Genomic DNA, 18310 nt, shown 5'->3' on the forward strand with positions numbered 1-18310 from the left:
CCAATGGCCCTGTTGCGGTCTAGCCAAAAGGATACCTCATGGCAGCTGTCCCTATGCGGCACAAGGTGGAAGCAGCATCGACCTGCAAGTGGTCATAAGTCCACAAATAATAAATGTATATATACATGGAGAGGTGAAGCAATCAGCCTTGTAGTATAGCTGATGTCCGACCCCCTTCGCTCTCAGCAAGAGAGCAAGCATGCAGAGAGCCAGGACAAAAAGTTGATTAAGAGGTTTAACTAACTGGAGATTGCAATCGTGCACGTCACTGCTTAGGTGCGGCAGTGGAAAAACAACCTGGCGCCTCGTGATCTGCGTCAGGCTTGGCTCGGCACGGCCCCGGCATGGCTCGGTTGTACAGTGGAAAAAGAGGGAAGTGATTTAAACCAATGATTAACCCCTTCTCTCTCGGTAAAACAAATATGCCCACTGTTTCTTTACGAAGCCAAGAGTGCAGTCTGGGTCGAGAAGCGATTGTGGAGGTCTAACTATGGCCTCCATGGTACAGGACCACGGGCACAACGGTGCCTGCATCAAACCAGCTCCGCACCAGCCAAGGCCATCACCGTGCGCGGAATGGGAGTGCGCGTGCGGGTGTGCGTGCGTGCGGGTGTGCGGGGGTTGGGCGCCACCTCTTGCGCTTGCCGCTGGCAGTGTCGGGCGTGGAGGCCGTGCTGCTCTCCGGGTCGTCGCCCAAGTCCCGCGAAATGTCCGCAGAGCGCAACAGCAAGCGCTTCTTAATCTGCGCCGCACACGTCAAAGTCACAGACCACCGCGTCAACCACCACAGTGATATAAACCACCACCACCACCACCCCACAAAAACCACCTTCAATCACTACTCCACAAACCACCGTGTCAACAATGGTGATATATTCCACTACCCACACCACCACCACAATCATACAAAACCACCTTTGAACACCACACAAACCACCGCCTCAGCCATGACGATGATATATACCACCACTACCATCTATGGTGAAACAAACCACCTTTGACCACAACACAATTTAACTTAAAACACTACGCAAATCACCATGGAGACAGAGGAGTGGTGATGGAGTAGACAGACAGTGGGGAGACATCAGACAGACAGAAGAGACAGAAAAAAAGGGCAGCAGCAGGCGGGGTGCGGCCAGGAAAGCTTCGGAGGAGCGTGTGGCAGCGGGGCCGACCTGCAGCAGGTGCTGGAGCTTGACCGCGCGCTTGTAGATGGAGGACGTCGGCATGTTGAAGCGCTTGGCGTTTTCGAACATGAGCGTGAGATCGGACTCCAGCTGGTCGGCGCTCGTGTACTCGCCTGCGCGCAGCTTGCTCCTGCCACCGCCGACAAGCACGAGAGACACGACATCAAGAAGCGGCGGCGGGGGCAGCAGCAGCAGACACGGGACTCTCCAGACACGGGACAGTGATTCCATCGATTCTGGAAACTATGAATTGTTTGCATTAGTGTTCGCGATTTGATTTAAGAACCCATTATTTATTGTCTTCATTCAAGACTGCACTCGCATTCTTCAAGCTCCTCTGCCTCCTGCCTACCTCTACCCTCTCGTGCCACTCTACTCCCCTCCATGTACTCTCCTACCTCTACCCATCATCCTCAAGAAACTCCCCCTCCACGCACTCTCCCACACTTGAATCGAAAGCATGAATTAAAAGCATGCGTCAGGTGCAGTCAGCATTTTGTGACCGCAAAACTTAAGCAAAACCCCTGCCTGTACATTCCTCCAGCCATGCCACCAGGCAGCCATACCACCCCTCCAGCCAGACCACCCTTCCAGCCATGCCACCCTGCAGCCTCCAGCCTGCAGCCATGCCACTCTTCAGCCTTGCCACCCTCTAGCAAGAGCACCCTGCAGCCAGACCGCCCATCCACCACCCACACATGCCCACCTGATGTGCAGCAGCGCGATGGGCTGCTTGATGAGCACGTAGTACTCGGGGTACTCCTTGCGGGAGGGCAGCCGCAGGAAGGGGTCGGCGAGCAGCTGACCCTGGGCGCCGCGCGCGTTCTGCACCGAGTCGAGCAGCCGCTGCAGGAGGCTCCCGCCGGACTCGGAGCTCCCGCCGGGACTCACGGCGGCCGTGCCCCCCCCGGCGGCGCCGCCGACGCTGCTGCCGCCGCCGTCGGCGTCGTCATCCTCGTCGGAGTTCGGCGCGTCCTCGTACTGCATGCTGTCGTCGCCTTGGTGGGAAACAAATCGAATCGCGAGTACGTTTTGGTATCCGCCGGGCGTTCTCGCGGCGGACAAATTAAAGCAATCAAATTATTCGTAGATTCGGCGTTCGCGCCGTTCTGACTTGCCAAGACCCTCCTGAAAATAGTCTTCAGACTAAGTGAGAATATCTGAGGTAAACAAAAGCCTAATAATAATAAATTCATGAGAATAATAGGATTAACATCAACAAGATGATGCTTGTGCCAGGATAGGTTCACAAATATGCACCTTTGCAATATTTGTGAACCTGTCCTGGGACCCTCGAACGCGTTTGGCGTGTGGGAGGGTGGCGTATTGACCATTCGCCGTGACCATCATCTATCCACTGCTGGATAAAAGACTCCTAATCCCCCCACCCCCCCAACCAAGCCATCACCAACTTGCATAGTGTCACAATGCACAAGTCCATGCAGTACCTGCGCACGAGCTGATCTCATCGCTCCGTCTCCGCGGCGGACGTCCTCTGGGGCGCGTTCCCTCCTTTGGCTGCCAGTCCGCCGGTAGTCTCGACCGTCGGACGGTGGCGTTGAGACTCTCTATAAAAAGCCACAGCGCGTTGTGAATTACCGCAAGATCCACGCACCACGGCAAGGCTGTAGAAGTACATTTGTTAAATATACGCATCGGAGACAACAAATCGTGCACACGCAACGGCATCTGCGTGCAACACTTTCCAACAGACGTTTGTCCTCCGATGCGTTTAATCAGCGATAATTGTATACGCAGGATTTCACGACCGACACAATGATTTGTAATCGGTTTCTATTCTGTTCGGTCGCGTAGAAGTAAAGCCAATTTTTTACGTAACCCTCAACCACACCTTACGATGAGGAATGCAACCTCCAGCAAAACGTCGAATAAAAAAATGTCAAAAATATTGCTTGATTTTCAATATTTCCTCCTCTTCCAGATCTGTTGAAAAACCAAATCAATTGGGACTTTTGCGCATGGCGTGACAACTTGATTGGATTGGCTCTGTCAGGGAGTGGAGGGTTGTTATCGTTACAGATTGGCATTATACCGTCACGATGATTGAACCCCAAAAGAAACAACGAATGAATGAGCAATAATTCAATTTGGGACCGATGCGCGACAAACGTGACGTCACACGGTGTGCATATGGCATGACGTCATCTCGCGACGGCACACGTTACGATGTCATCACGTTGACCAGCAACCCAGATATTTTGTTGTTCTGGTTTTTTTGTGCGACCCCATTAAACTAAACTATTGAACTAAACAATTTTTTTTATTTTACCAGGTAAAGCCCACTGAACTATACAGCTATTTTTCAGAAGAAACCTGGCCACAAATGATAGATCAATGAAGTGGCTTATCATGTGGAAATGTATCACATCCAAATACTCTAAACTTGATCAAGTTGGCCGGTTTCCTTTCGGGTAAGTTCCTAAGAGCAACACAACTTTAAACATTTTTTTTTTATTAATATTGGCCCATCGTTACTAAAGTTATCGGGCCTCCCTATCCCCATTACCGACAGCCAGAGAAGCGGACAGAGTGAATGCATTCACGCTTTCAATCTTAGTTCTCGTTAAAAATGAATGAATGAATGAACGACCGAACCGTTTGGCGGTTGCTGCTGCTCCTCGTCTTCGCTCTCGGAGCCGTACTGCAGCGTCATGGTGATGGCCGACAGGCGGTCGCCCTGTGCCGAGCGCCGGTTCCTGCCACATCGACGAATCCACGGGCGTACAAAAGACAAAGATCCCCCGTATATCCTTACTGGACTATTGGGGCAAGTGCTGTTAGCGAGCACCTATGAAGGGCGGCATGGCGCACGTATATCAGGGAGTGATGTTTCCAGCACCACGCCCAGGAACAGCTCAGAGTCACCACCGGTGTTGCCCATGAGACTGGCAGGTTCGTAGCACATTGTGATAACTGCAACGCTACCGCTTCCCGCATACGCGCCCACTCGCTCACTCGCGCACGCACACAATCACTGCACTCCTAAATATCCCCACCAGCCGCGGCACCGGTGCACACCACGCTCGCCCACCTTATCCTGAGGCTGGTCTTCACGGGCTCCAGCGAGTGCTCCAGTTCCGTCTTCTTCTGGTTGAAGATCTTCTTGATCGTGTGCGCATCCTGCCGTCACAAAACGACGACAGAAGCGTCTCTCGCGGATGACGGCGAGAACGACGTTCGTGGTCGCGCGGCGTGCGGGTAACCCCACCGTGCACTGCCCCTCGATGAACGCTTAACGTTCCCGGGTGAAGCCGGGCAAATGTTCTAAACTATGGCCGACAGATGGCTCTGTTAATAAACCGCTGTTGGTTCGAGATCCCACTATCCACCAGGTGGGGGTGAGCAGGTGAGGGGCAGCGGGAGATGGCAAGCAGGTGACTGCAAGCGGATGATGGCCTGAAGGGTGGTGAACAGACGCTGGCACGCAGATGTTGGCAGGTCTCACCTTGAAGACCTGAGATCCCGGCTCGTTGTAGTTGCGTGCGTTCTTCACCAGAGTCTCCACGTCGCGAGCCATCTCCGTTATGCTCTTGTAGAAGCCGGTCTGCTGGGCAATCAAAGACAAAGATCTCCCATGTAGCCAAGTGCTGTTAGCGAGCACCTATTAGGGCGTATTGCACACGTACCTTATAAGAACTGTTTGTTTGTTGACTTGCGAACACCTTGAACTTGCGCTCACCATTAATGCACGGTTGGCTATGTACGCTGCGAAAGAATTTCAACATACAATGCCCAAGATTAACTCACCTGGATCCTCTGAGCGATCGTCTTCAGGTCGATGGGATCCTTGATGACGTCATAGTAGTCGGGGTAGTGCTGGAAGGAAAATGAGAGGTTATTCAATGTTGGACGCATGCGACACGGATCCGCACGTAAAACAATCATCCACCTGCCAGACGAGGGCCTCCCCATGCCGCGAGTGGTTCGATAAATACTTCACCCACGCTGGGCAGGCACCCGTTGTAGGTAGGGGATTGAATGGGGCTAGAAGTTAGGCTTACTGTGCGTCAGGCTCGAGCGTTACTGGAGCTACGTACTTTTCAAATCTAGATTGAAAACGAATATCTTTAGAAATAATGTTTTCGTTTAGTTTGTCGTCCTTCCGCTGTGCCCCCGATTAGCACGGTTGGCTCCGTACGGCGCGAAATAAGCTCAACATTAATTGTACATCAGGAGTCTGAGTAAAGTGAGGGCTAAATCTATTGTTATAGTGAGCACGAGGTGAAGGGCTCAAGACAGGAAGGGTTAGAGTCAGGGTTAGGAGTAGGGCTAAGCTAGGCTTTAGTTAGTGTTGGGATGAGTGAGCTAGGGTTTGAGTGAGGGATGAGACTAAGATCACTCTTGCTAGGGCTCGGGCTCAACTGAGGCGGCCTCGCTACTGTGAAAAGGAAGCAGTGCTGACCGTGCGTGACGGAAGCTTCTGAAAGAGCTCGCTGATGAGGCGTCCAGATGGGTCGCTGTACGTCGCCACTGTCTCAAACAGCTGTTCCAGGTGCTCCTTCAGGCCCCGCACACGCTGTGAATGCATGTACACGTAAGCATAGATATACACGCAACAAAGATCACTCGTATAGCCTTAACATACTCCTGGGGTAAGTGATGCTAGCGAGCACATGTGAAAGCGGGCACGGCATGGAAGGAAGTGGGTGGCCAGCACTACACTTGATTCTCTTTGTCTACCCAATGGTGAATTTTACAATTCACACAGGTGCTCATTTGAGGCAGAGTCGACCTAGCAGAGGCCCAGAGCAGTTTCAGATATTCATCACCGGTCTTGGCAGTGAGTGGGAATCGTAACTCAGGTCAACAGGTTCGTTGTGAAGTGCGCTAACCACCACACTACTGCTCCCTGCACATATGCACGATACTCCTGCTCAACACACATAGGAACCGACACAAGGATCCCCCATATAGCCTTTAACAGACGGTTGGGGAAATTGTTGTTCGCGAGTAGCAGCAGCTATGAAGGCTGACACGGCACACGAGGGGGTGGGAGGCCAGTCCCCACATACGAACCCGCACAAGCACGTCCACACGCACACAATCAATCAGAAAAGCTCTTGCATCTCGTCATGCATTGAGACCCCTCGCGCACACGGCCGTGAGACCGCCGCGAAGGGGCGAAGGTGCCTACCGGCTTCCCAGGCATCTCGTCGTCCTCCGTGGTGCCCGCTCCGCTCTCCTGACCCTGCTCCTGCTCAGGATCCTCCGTCTTAGCCTCAGGCTCGGCCTCCGCTTCCGCTTCTTCCTCCTCCTCTTCCTCTTCCTCCCCCGCTTCCTCCTCTTCCTCCTCCTCCTCCGCTTCGTCCACTTCCTCCTCCTCCTCCGCCTCCTCCTCTTTGGCGGTCGTCGCAGCTGCGACAGCGGCGGCGGAAGCGGCGGCGGCACTGGTGGCGGTGGCGACGTCCAAGGGCGGGTGGATGAGCTCGTTGCGCTTGGAGACGTAGAGCTCCCAGAGGCGACACGCGTCGCGGTGTTCCACCGTGCCCTCCTGGCGGAAACGGAAAACAAAAATACAAGTTTGGAACCTCATTTGCCAGTAAAAAATATGATAATTGTTTTTTTACCCTTTTATTTGGCAACATAACTGACACCTTTTTTTTTACAAGGAGTCATGTTTGCATAGACCACAATACCTGCAGTCATAATGCCTTTTGGCATCATCTGGTCCAACCCATGTGAGACTAGGCTCTAAGGAAAGCTGTCTCGGGTGTGGACCAATCAACTTCAAGGACAGTGCATACATTATCAGAGTTATGTTTTTTGTTTGCATTATGACTGCAGGTATTGTGGTCTATGCAAACATGATTCCTTGTAAAAAAGGTGTCAGTTATGTTGCCAGATAAAAGGGTAAAAAACCAATTATCAAAAATACAAGCGAGCAAGGAAGAATCGCGCGCGTGCACAAGAACGAATTCGTAAACGTTTTCCAACATGCGTTCGTCCCCAGAGGGATTCAATAACGTTACATTCTGAGCCACGCGATGAGGTGACGTTAGTTGTAATGACGTCATCGCCTTAACAGTCAACGTGTAAACTATTAGCGCCGCTTTTTTGTCTCCAAGTTTTGGGCAATTGGGCAGTTTCTGTACGGTCAGTCTCTCATAGCAAGGTAACTTTATTTTAAAGTTTTGTTTATTTTACTTTGTAGTCCTTCTTTCTTACTGACAAGACAGACAGAGATGCTTAGTTGGAGAACATTGAAAAGGCAACTGTGCGAGCGATCGGCACGTACCTTGTAATAGGCCTTGGTGTTGTTGACCATGAGCTGGATGTCGGTGGTAAGCTGGTCCACACTGTTGTACTCCTCCGTCTTCAACTTCTGCTGAATCTTCAGCAGATCCATGGGCTGAGACACTACGTCATAGTAGTCGGGGAGGTTCCTGGGAAGAAGCATTCCAAAGTGATGCTGTCATGACGTGAAAAAATCATCCTGCGGCATCACGTGTCACTTGACGTCATCTCATTTGCATCGTCTATTTCGTCACAAAAACTAAATTCAACCACCTTGCCATTAATACTGCGTTATAACACCATTAATAGCATCATCATCAGCCATGAACAATCCACTGTTAGACGAATGGCTCCCCAAATAGTTGCCATCACTAAGTCTTGCGATACCACAATTCCCGTGAACCAAATAGCTGCCTTATAACAAAGCAAAATACCAGTCAATGCCATCTCCACCCCCGTGACGTATGTATGTTAAACTTCTTTCGCATCATACATAGCCAACCGTGCTATTCAAAGGGACGGAGCCACACCTTCCTCCGCAGAGCTGCTGTTGTCTCATCACATTCTACGGAAGAATGGCTTCCTTCGCGCCGTGGGCGAGCGCTGCCAATTATATGGTCTTACCTGCGCTTGGGCACGCGGATGAAGAATTCACACAGCAGTCGCGCGTGTCCATCCCGCGTGTCCCGCAGAGTGTTGTACAACTCATGGCACACGCCCAGCTGCAAAGGGAAGGACCGGAGGATAGAGAGTGTAAGGAAGGAGAGCGTGGAGGACGAGGGAGCGAGAGCAGAATGGGAGTGTAGGGGTAAGGTGGACAATAAGCACAAGGAAGTAAATATGATTGAACCCAGTATGAAACACAGTCTGTCTGGAAGACCCGAATCCTTAGCACAGGTGAATAAATCATGAAGTAAAGTTCATGGGAAGTTATCATGGAAAAAGCGACAGAATTGATAAGGTGACTCGGATGAATCAGTAAGTGCTGAACCGTTGATCACCCTGGCTGCATTACACTGAAATCTATCGGGTGCAGTCAGTTTTGTCTTTTGTTGTTGCTGCTGTGCTCCCACAGAACCACGGATCTAATTGGTAAAATAGCCGGGCTACATGTACGCATGTATGTTGAACTTATTTCGCACCACACATAGCCGACCGTGCTAATCGGAGGTGCAGGGAAGGACAACAAACTAAACACAAAGAGCAGTTATAAATAAACGAATTTTCAACCTAGATTTTCAAAAACCATCTGTGTAACAAATCAAATAAACTCAAAACTCAAGGTAGGAACCTGGGTGCACCCACCCCATATACGCTAACGGTTTTCCAACAAATGTATGCTTTGTATCGCACGAGGAAAAAATGTACCCGTAAAAACAAAGTTTTTCACTATAAATCCTTTATATGCGTGGCGGCTAGAGTCCTCTCGTCCTCTGGCTTGAGATAGCTGCCACCTATGGGTCAGATAATTACCTGCCACCATTAAGCAATTGGTAATTAAATATAATTTATTTTTTCCTAAAAAGTGTAAAATTTAGGAAAAACATTTTCACGTAAATAAATTGTCACGCACAACGAGTCTGTGTGCAAAATGTCAGCTCGATTGGATCACGGGAAGTGGGTTAGAAAACGACCGAAAGATTTGCACGGTCGTAAGCGCGCAAGCAAGCAAGCAAGTGAACTTAATATAAAGGATTTAAAAATCCAAGACAGGGGGGGCCCGGGCGGTGGTGGTGGTGGTGAGGGGGGGTGCGTACAGGATCCACGGCTTGCGTGTGTGGCCGGCGCCGCTTGCGGGGGGGCACCGTGGCGGCAGCAGTTGGGGGGGGGACCTCTTCAGCGTCCCCCCCCGCTGGCGCTACTGGAAGGCGAAGCCGTGCGCCGTCGCTTCACTCCCATGGTGAGAGTGGTGCCCTGTGCAATGAGGCAACATCGTCATCACTACCATCACTGCCATCGTTACTATCATCATGCCCATTCTGGCGAATTGCCCGATGATGCTGGATGCAATTACCAGCGAAACGTCGTACTCAAAAATTGTAAATGTTGTGGTTTCACGCTTCAACACTGCACCGGTGGGTTAAAGCAGTGAACTATTTGTCTTTTGTCAACGTGACACTTTTTTGCTGATTGGCCGTGTCGGGTGGTGGAGGGTTACGACACATTTATAAATAACGCATCTAAACCCAAAAACGTTGATTATGCCCATCATCATCACATCATCGTGATCATCACATCATCATTGTCATCGACATCATCATTCCCATCATCGACATCATCACTATGACCATTGCCATCAACACCGCCATCATCATTACTATCATTGCCGCCCAATATTATTGTCATCATCATTGTAATCACTATCATTACAATCATTATCACTAACATTACCAAAATCATTATCATCATTATCTTCATGACTATCGTCATCACTAACATCACGATCATTATTATCAGTATCATCCTCATCGTAAGCATCACTACTGTGCCATCATTCCAATCACTCTCATTTCTGTCAGGACAAACATCATTGTCATAATTACTAGTTCTGTGTGGCTGAGTGACCCATACATATTTACACACACGGCACACTGCATCGAGTATACATCTTGCTAGTGACGTGTCACCTATTCCAGATAAAAATCTACCTGGAAAATATTCAGCGATACATTAAGCCCAATGTGTTCCTATGTCTCTCAGTTTAATTCTGTCTCTGTAAATATCCTTCTTTGAACACTTTTCAATTATGGATCCTTATGGGTTTTTAAAATTATGTTTTCCCAATCAATATGGTTTAAAACGTCTTTCTTCAGGCACCCTGGTGTACTCATCAAATGTAATTACCGTATCCACAAGGACTCTATCCTGCTCTCGCTCTCCTCTCTATCTCATAATTTAATCCCGATCCGCCTTCAACATTTGTCCTAAATATACACGAGTTGCGTTTTCCGGTGCTCCCTCCAATTATTTTGTATTTTTTCAGCGAACTTGCTCTGCATGACTTTTGATTATATTTTTTGCTCCACATTCCACACTTTCTCTTTGTGAAGTGTTTCAATCATTTCCTCTTCATACTTTCACTATTTTTTGTGTGCCTTTTCTCCGCGTTATTGTAAATAGTTCTGCTCACTCCTATTTTTATCTGCATTCTGTGACTTTCCTTCATGCAACCTCAGTTGTAGCTGTTCAATCTTTAGAAACCTATTTGATATAATGTCAATGCATTGGTTGATTTTAAGGTCCTCGGTTTGTGACAGCTTGGATGCATACAAAGCCAAAAATAATAGACTTTTGGGGCAAGCGCTGTTTGCGAGCATCTCTTATGTAAGCATGTTGAACTTCTTTCGCACCGTACGTAGCCAACCGTGCTAATCGGGGGTGCGGGGGAATGACAACAAACTAAACGCAGTTCTAAATAAATTAGTGTTCAATCTAGAGGATATTAAAGTGCATCGCTCTAGTGGCTTCTTATGAAGGCTGGCACGGCAGACGAGGGGGTGGCTGTCCAAGAACGACGCTCAGCCACCTTTGTCTCCCCAGTGGCAATGTTTACACATCGCACCATTTAAGGCCGAGTCTACCTCGGAGAGGGTCCCATGCCCGGTTCAAGACATTCGCCACTGTTGTTGGTTCGTAGCGCAGCTCACGAATCGTTACACTGCCGCTCCTCCACAGCATGGACCACACAGACGTCGCTCCACAGCCCAAACTCAAATCATACACAAAGCCCCAATGAGACACAAGCCCTTTAATCCACTGCTGGATGAAGGCCTCCCCAAGGGATAGGGGGGGGGTGTTTGACCATACTTCACCACGCCGGTCAGGGCGTGTTTAGAGAAAGGTATGAACTAGAAGCGATTCAGATATCACTCTTAGCCATCGATGTTGGTGCCCGTCAGCCTGGAATCAAACTCGGGAGGGGGGTGGGTCGTTGACTTCGAGTGACTCTCACCGCTGCCCCCAAACACCACCACCACCACCACCTCCTCACCAACAAATCCCCAAACCTGGCACCCAAAACAACACAAAGAGCGCCACAGAGCGCGGTGCGATTTACGCCAAATCGACGAACGCCGAAACAAATCACCACGCAGCCCGCACGTGGATCAGCAGCAGCAGCCCGTGCCTGGTAACGAACCCGCACCCAGCCCACACGGCGGCTCCGAGGCCCCTCACCCTGGGGGCAAGCAGAGAGGCGGCGCGGCGAGGCGAAGGTGGATGAGGCGAACGACGGAGATCGCGACGCGCGCGGGCCTCAGCATTGACAATGGGAGCGGGACGTGCGCGGGGGTGTTTGCGGCACTTTACGACGCTTTACGGCAGGCGGTTGGTCTAATTTACGACGCTTTGCGGCAGTCCCCCTCCCAACTCCCTCTTCCCCCCTCCCAATTCGCCCCCCTCCCCTCTCCCCCTCTCCTCCCCCCTCTCCTCCCCCCTCTCCCTCCCCTCTCCGCCCCCTCCCCTCCCCTCTCCTCCCCCTCGCTCCCTCCCCCTCTCCTCCCCATCTCCCCCTCTCCTCCCCATCTCCCCCTCTCCTCCCCCTCCCCTCCCCCTCCCTCCTCCCTCTCCTCTTCCCTCTCCTCCCCCAATCATTTAATATTTCACGACACTTTACGACCGACGGCTTTTTGGGGAAGCTATGGTTGTTTTAAAATATATATATGTCACGTTATACTGGTAGGAACCTCCTGGTTACACGAGCCCACAGGGGATTATTGTGTCCGTCCGTCTGTCGTGCATCCAAAAATAGGAGGGGTGAGGCTGGGTGGAGAGGGGAGGGTGGGGAGTGCCTGGTGGGTGGGGTGGGGCTGTGTGGGGAGGTGCTGGTCACCCCGTGGTGCCCTTATAAAACTCAACGTTTAACCTACTCACGCCGGCTTGTGCCCGCCCTCACAGTCGGGCATATTTGCGGAATACACCACGCCGCCGTTGACCCTGGCCATTGACCGAGCAACCCAACGTTCCTACCAGCTCCCTCCGCAGGAATGTGTCAATACGGGCAAAACAATGTTTTGTCTATTTGTTTGTGTTTCTCCCATGTGATGGGGTTTTTTAATCCTTTATATTAAGTTCACTTGCTTGCTTGCGTGCTTGCTTGCTTGCTTAGGACCGTGCAAATCTTTCGGTCGTTTTTTTACCCACTTCCCGTGATCCAATCGAGCTGACATTTTCCACACAGACTCGTTGTGCGTGACAATTAATTTTCGTTAAAAAAATGTTCCACAATTTTACACTTTTTAGGAACAAAAAATTATATGTAATTACCAATTGCTTAATGATGGCAGGCAATCATCTGACCCATAGGTGGCAGCCATCTCAAGCCAGAGGACGAGAGGACTCTAGCCGCCACGCATATAAAGGATTTAGAGTTAAAAACTTTGTTTTTACGGGTTAATTTTTTTTAGGATGAACGTTGAGATTTATAAGGGCACGGGGTAACCAATAATGTCTGAATTGGTCTGCAATAGGGTAGGTAGGCACTGATAAGGGGTTTAAAGGAATGTTTATTTTAACACGTAGGCTTTCGCGACCAATATCACCCATAATACAGGTTTCTTTGGGTTAGATCGCGTACACATTAAAAACAACTGTTTATAGAGGTATGTTTACGCTTGTGCCGCCACTGCCAACGCAGAATCAACACCAAATAATTGGTCTACGATGGATTGGTTGGTTTTCGTGTTATTGATTTTTACGACACTTTTTCACGACATCGTGAGCATGCACGTTACCAACGTTGGTGTACTTTACGGCAGCCCCCCTCCTCCCGCCACAACCTCTTGCCCGTGTGGTTTACGACGCTTTACGTCAATTTATTTAACGCTTTTTTATTTCCCTACGTCTCCTGTGGGAGTACTTAGCGCGCGCGATAACTTGTCGCAACCAAACACGAGAACGTCGACATGTTTTCGTGCACGATTATTTATTTGTCTCAAACCGTCGGGTGTTCCCCCAACGCTTTTACGACAGCTCCCGGGCCATGAGGGAGAGGGGAGGAGGAGAGGCTTTACGGCAGAGAAAGTGGGGCGGGGGGATGGTGTGTGGTGGAGCGGTGCATGGTCGAGTCGTCATGCATCGCTCTGCCACCCGCCGCCTTCCCCTCTTGGTCGTCGGCGCGCCGCTCTGAGGAAGCGGCTGACAATTACCGGCGGTGCATTCTGACTCGGCGATTCACGCGGAAAGGACTTCACGCAAGGACACCACGTGCAGCGGGCGAGGGTGGCAGCTTCAGTCGAGTTTTCTACGTGTCTGAGGTGCGTACAGCGGTGTAGAATGTCTCTTTAAGACGACCAAGGCCGTAATTATAACATTCAAATATGCTCAAAATGTCCCCACTAATATATTGCTATAAAATAAATTTCTGGTCACCCCCCCCCCATGTTGATTCCATGGCTATGGCCTTGAAGACGGACAATGATAAATCACGTCAAGTTAAATAGCCCTCGCGACGTTTCGTTGCACGTTCAGGCTTTCGCAACGGGGTGGTATGCGATGGAGGGCGATAATGACAAGCCGCGTCGACGTGACATTGCGGCGATACGGGTGTGGGCGTTGAAATGAGCAATCTCGCTCTATTGCATGCACGGTTACTGTACTGTACGTTGAACTTCTTTCGCGCCGTACGTGATTTGTTGATTAACGCGCCGATACGGCCCCACCGTCTTGTTCACGAGAGAGCTTCTTGACGAAGGGACGCTGTCTGCGCAACAACAACAACAAAACCCCACGGGATTTGACAATTCGTGCGATGCAGACGGGGCATTTCCCGAAACGTCGCCTTATTTTAATCTTTAGGGCAGCGCTGTTGTCAAATGTGTTGCGTTTTCGTTATTTACCGCTGCACGCGGCAAAACGACGTTGCCTTATGCAACCTGTACCACGCGTGAGTCGTGTAACTCTACCCCCGAAGCTCGTAACGATATACAACTCCGCAGGACGTAAGCACAAACATGTAAAAGTCCCTTAGGGACCGTCCATAAATGACGTCACGCACCTAGGGGGAGGGGGGGGTCAGACATTTGTGACGATGTGTGACGAGGGGGGGAGTGAGAAATGTGCCGTCACATCAAAATGCGCAACTTTAAATAAATATAGACAACACGTTCTACTTAATTAAATAGACTTGTTTTCTCCTACAACATCAGAGTGCAGCGCCTCATTAAATACGCACTACAATGACAATAGTTCAATAGTTTAAAGCGATTTGAAGCATTTTTTATTTTTGGGGGGGGGGGGGCAGAGCTTTGTGACGGCATATTTGAGGGGGGGGGTCTGACTTTTTGTGACGCCGTGTGACGAAGGGGGGGGGGGGTCAAAAATGTTCAAAAATCGCGTGACGTCATTTATGGACGGCCCTTTATTTTAAAGACCTCGAGTGATGTGTCAAAGCTGCAAAACCCAGCCCGGGTCTGGTGGAAGGTTGCCTCAGGTCGACAGGGACCAACTTTAGTTTATCTAATTTTACGCGACTGTACCTGGAGTTGTCCAAAACCCTCCAGTGACCACATTTAATAACAGTACAATACTACAACTCTACTGTCGTGGACTGTAACTACGCATGCGTGATGAGTGGGGTGGTGTAGCGAGCATCAGGGTGTAGGGAGCGGTAGCGCAGTGGTCGGCGCACGTGCCACGAACTGAACAACCCAATTCTAGATTTGAAGCTTTCGTGACTGCAAGGATTCATATTCTTAGGTTTTTCGGTAAAGTCACGTAGGTAAAACATTACAATTAATAAAACTAAAATAAAATAAAAAATCACGACGTTTCGGAGGCAACACATGCCTCCGTCTTCAGGTGGAACTTGATACAGCTGTCGTGGCTGTGACGGTGTTGCCTCCGAAACGTCGTGATTTTTTATTTTATTTTACTTTTATTAATTTTAGTGTTTTACCTACGTGACTTTACCGAAAAAACCTAAGAATATGAACAACCCAAGTTCAATTCCCGGTCACGGCTCACATCAGTGGCGTGGGATGACATCCGAACCCGTGCTGCCCTTCCCCCGGCTTCACAACCCCGCACTGACCAGCGCGGTGAAGTATGGTTAAACAACCCCCGTGGTTGACACGGTTTGGGGGAGACCTTTTCGGCTGCTGGTAAGTCACCAGCGAGATGGAAAATATTCAGTGAGAAATGAAGCCCAGCTTACAACGTCTGTACATGTCTCTCTGCCCACGTGTCTCTTTGTGTCTGTGCCCACGTGTTTCTCTGTCTCTGTCCACGTGTCTCACTGTCCGTGTGTTTTTTTGCGTCCGTATCTCTGTCTCATGTGTGTGTCCACGTGTCTCTCTGTATTCTCGTGTCTCTCTATGTCCTTGTGTCTCTCTGTGTCTACGTGTCTTTCTGTCTGTGTCCGCGTGTCTCTGTGTCCACATGTCTGTCTGTCTGTCCATGTGTCAGGGGGTGCAGCGGGCGAGTGGGCGATGGTGTTCTTCAGCAGCACTCTCGGGAGGATTCTCAGTAAAGTTCCCGGAGAGAAGAGGCTGGGTGTCTATCGGTTCCTGCCCGTGTTCTTCGTGATTGGCGGTGCCATGGAGTGGATCATGATTAACATGAGAGTCGGTAGAGAGACCTTCTGTGGGTACCACGCAGGGCTTCATTATTTCTCACTGAAATATTTTCCGGGTGACCGGTAGACTGGAGTTGGTTGCACGTGACAAGTATCCACGGCCTGATAGCCCTGAACAGCGCCTACACTCGAATCGAGACTCGCATGCCACGCGTTTGACCCTTCGTTTGACCCTTCGTTTGACGCCGGCGTCCCGTTGTTGACCTCTGACACCGCATGCTCACCACCGTGTGCGACTAACCGCACGCGACGGCGCGCTGTTTCTTTCAGACGACGTCTACAGACGCAAGCAGTCGGAGCGCCGTTACCAGCAGCGCCTCGCCGAGACCTCGCAGTCCAGCGGTTCCGACTAAGAGTCTCGCCTTTCTCGAACAGACGATCGACCCGGTCACCACCCCACACGTCACTCCGTCTCCGCCCCCCTTTCCCGCCGTTGTTGCTGCTGCCGCCGCTGCCACCAGACCGGCTTGCGCTGCTTGCGTAGAAGCTACGGGCGCAACGAACTGACAGCTCACACTGGGCCGTGTGTGAGACTTTGAGAGCGAGGTTGTTGACAATGCCGGCGGGCGTGACGTGGCCGCGCTATCTCAAGATGCTGACCGCGAGTCTCCTGTCAATGCTGGCAGGAGCGGAGGTGGTTCACCGCTACTACCGGCCAGACCTGGTACGTGGACTTTTTTTTTTCTTTCTTTCTCAGGAGTCCGGCTCCGGGATAAAATGTTCACGTTATAAGCCACTTGGTTGAGCTATCATTTGTGATAACCAGGTCGCTTCTGAAAAAGAGCTCAATTACTCATTGGGCTTAAATTTCGATTTAAAGCTTTCGTGACTGCAGGGATTCATCTTCTTGGTTCTTTCGGTAAAGTCACGTAGAAGGAAAATAATAAAATAATAAAAATAAAACATAATAAAATAATTCTCACGACGTTTCGGCCACAATGCAAGCAGCCGTCATCAGGTGAAGAATGAAACACCACCAAGCTTGGTCCTGCAAATAGGATACGCTCCAAGCTTGGTGGTGTTTCATTCTTCACCTGAGGACGGCTGCTTGCATTGTGGCCGAAACGTCGTGAGAATTATTTTATTATGTTTTATTTTTATTATTTTATTATTTTACTCATTGGGCTTTACCTAGTAAAACAAAGAATCCCACTGAGTATTTTCCGGGTCTCTGGTTAAACCCGAGAAGGTGGCACTTGACTAGAAGTAGCCGCAACCATAGCGAAGGAGGTACGGTGGATGTGGTGTGTTGGGTGCAGAAATACATTCTAGATCGCGAACCTCAAGAGACGCTGCTACCCGTAGTGTATCTGTGTGGATATCTGGAGTTAATTGCCATTCAAGAGTGGGTAAGAGGATATTTCGATAGTGCCACCCCAACAGGGATAAAGAGGGGTTTCACCGCAATGCTGTTGTTCACCGTTGCGGCTTCCCTCCCACACAGAGCATCCCCGAGGTTCCGCCAGCGCCGGGGCAACTGCAGACGCGGCTGTTGGGCATCGAGGGCACAACGGGGACACCACCCGGTGGCACCAGGGCTGCGGAGGAGCAACGCAGCCATCCCTCGTGACGGCGTCGCGTCAACACTCCGTCCACTCGCTCAACCTCGAGCACGCGCACGTGTACGTGCTCGCTCAACCTCGAGCATGTGCACGTGCACGTGTTAACACACACACACACACGCTTCACACAAGCACGAACACGCACAGGAGGCACAGCACATGCACAGAATGTTCTCTCTCCTTCGCGATGGTGAATCAAAAACGATAAGACTTTTTATTTTATTTTAGCAGGTAAGGCCCACTGAGCCATATAGCTCTTTTTCGGAAGCGACCTGGCCACAATGACAGCTCATTGTAGTGGCTCATCATGTGGAAATTCATAGCAGCCAAATACTCTAAACGCATGTTTCTAAATGTGGAGGGAAAAACCGGAGGACCCAGAGAAAAATTCACGTGACCATAGGGAGAGAGACGCGCAAACTCCAAATTAACAGGCGTCAGGGTCAGGATCAAACCCACGACCTCCTGTATACCAGGTGAGATAGTTAACATCTCACCACCGTGGCACCCACTGTTATGATGGCCCACATGACAGCTCTATTGGCTACCCCCCCTCTCATCCGATCAGTGCTGAAGCTGGAGCTGATGCACTTCAACATGCATGCACACACACGCTTGTCGTTTTGTACCGGTTTTGCGTCGCCTTTGACGTTTGTGTTTTTGTTGTCACTGCGATTTAGTGACAACTGTGACGATGTTTAAATAATGTCTTGATTAAAAGTTAAATACCG

The 18310-nt window shown here is 50.3% G+C and overlaps 3 protein-coding genes across 3 annotated transcripts in view; 2 read left to right on the forward strand and 1 right to left on the reverse strand.

The window, feature by feature from the left end:
- The window catches only part of LOC144732848 (protein polybromo-1-like), a 30485-nt gene extending 21141 nt beyond the window's left edge, over positions 1 to 9344 (reverse strand). The window contains 14 exon segments of the mRNA XM_078614473.1: positions 633 to 742; positions 1179 to 1320; positions 1897 to 2188; positions 2639 to 2758; positions 3807 to 3907; positions 4243 to 4331; positions 4657 to 4755; positions 4959 to 5027; positions 5614 to 5727; positions 6346 to 6702; positions 7447 to 7594; positions 8070 to 8167; positions 9203 to 9295; positions 9297 to 9344. Coding sequence (XP_078470599.1) covers positions 633 to 742; positions 1179 to 1320; positions 1897 to 2188; positions 2639 to 2758; positions 3807 to 3907; positions 4243 to 4331; positions 4657 to 4755; positions 4959 to 5027; positions 5614 to 5727; positions 6346 to 6702; positions 7447 to 7594; positions 8070 to 8167; positions 9203 to 9295; positions 9297 to 9344 — 1880 coding nt within the window.
- Positions 9345 to 13609: 4265 nt separating this feature from the next.
- On the forward strand, positions 13610 to 16427 carry UQCC5 (ubiquinol-cytochrome c reductase complex assembly factor 5). The gene is made up of 3 exons (XM_078614494.1): positions 13610 to 13699; positions 15849 to 16025; positions 16288 to 16427. Exons 2-3 carry the CDS (start codon positions 15872 to 15874, stop codon positions 16368 to 16370), a joined length of 237 nt encoding a protein of 78 aa, XP_078470620.1. The 5' UTR covers positions 13610 to 13699; positions 15849 to 15871; the 3' UTR covers positions 16371 to 16427.
- Positions 16428 to 16506: 79 nt separating this feature from the next.
- UQCC6 (ubiquinol-cytochrome c reductase complex assembly factor 6) lies at positions 16507 to 18310 on the forward strand. Its single transcript, XM_078614495.1, has 2 exons — positions 16507 to 16681; positions 17462 to 18310. The coding sequence occupies exons 1-2, from the start codon at positions 16574 to 16576 to the stop codon at positions 17585 to 17587; spliced, it is 234 nt and encodes a 77-aa protein (XP_078470621.1). The 5' UTR covers positions 16507 to 16573; the 3' UTR covers positions 17588 to 18310.

This window comes from Lampetra planeri, chromosome 44 (genome assembly GCF_965212315.1).
Source record: "Lampetra planeri chromosome 44, kcLamPlan1.2.h2, whole genome shotgun sequence".
Classification (NCBI taxonomy): Eukaryota; Metazoa; Chordata; class Hyperoartia; order Petromyzontiformes; family Petromyzontidae; genus Lampetra; species Lampetra planeri.

Excerpts from the sequence above, each read along its gene's own strand:
- UQCC6 (XM_078614495.1), top strand. The coding sequence starts at position 16,574 with ATGCCGGCGGGCGTGACGTGGCCGCGCTATCTCAAGATGCTGACCGCG. Across the intron at positions 16,682-17,461 it reads GCTACTACCGGCCAGACCTG|AGCATCCCCGAGGTTCCGCC; the intron begins GTACGTGGACTT and ends CCTCCCACACAG.
- UQCC5 (XM_078614494.1), top strand. The coding sequence starts at position 15,872 with ATGGTGTTCTTCAGCAGCACTCTCGGGAGGATTCTCAGTAAAGTTCCC. Across the intron at positions 16,026-16,287 it reads AGTCGGTAGAGAGACCTTCT|ACGACGTCTACAGACGCAAG; the intron begins GTGGGTACCACG and ends TGTTTCTTTCAG.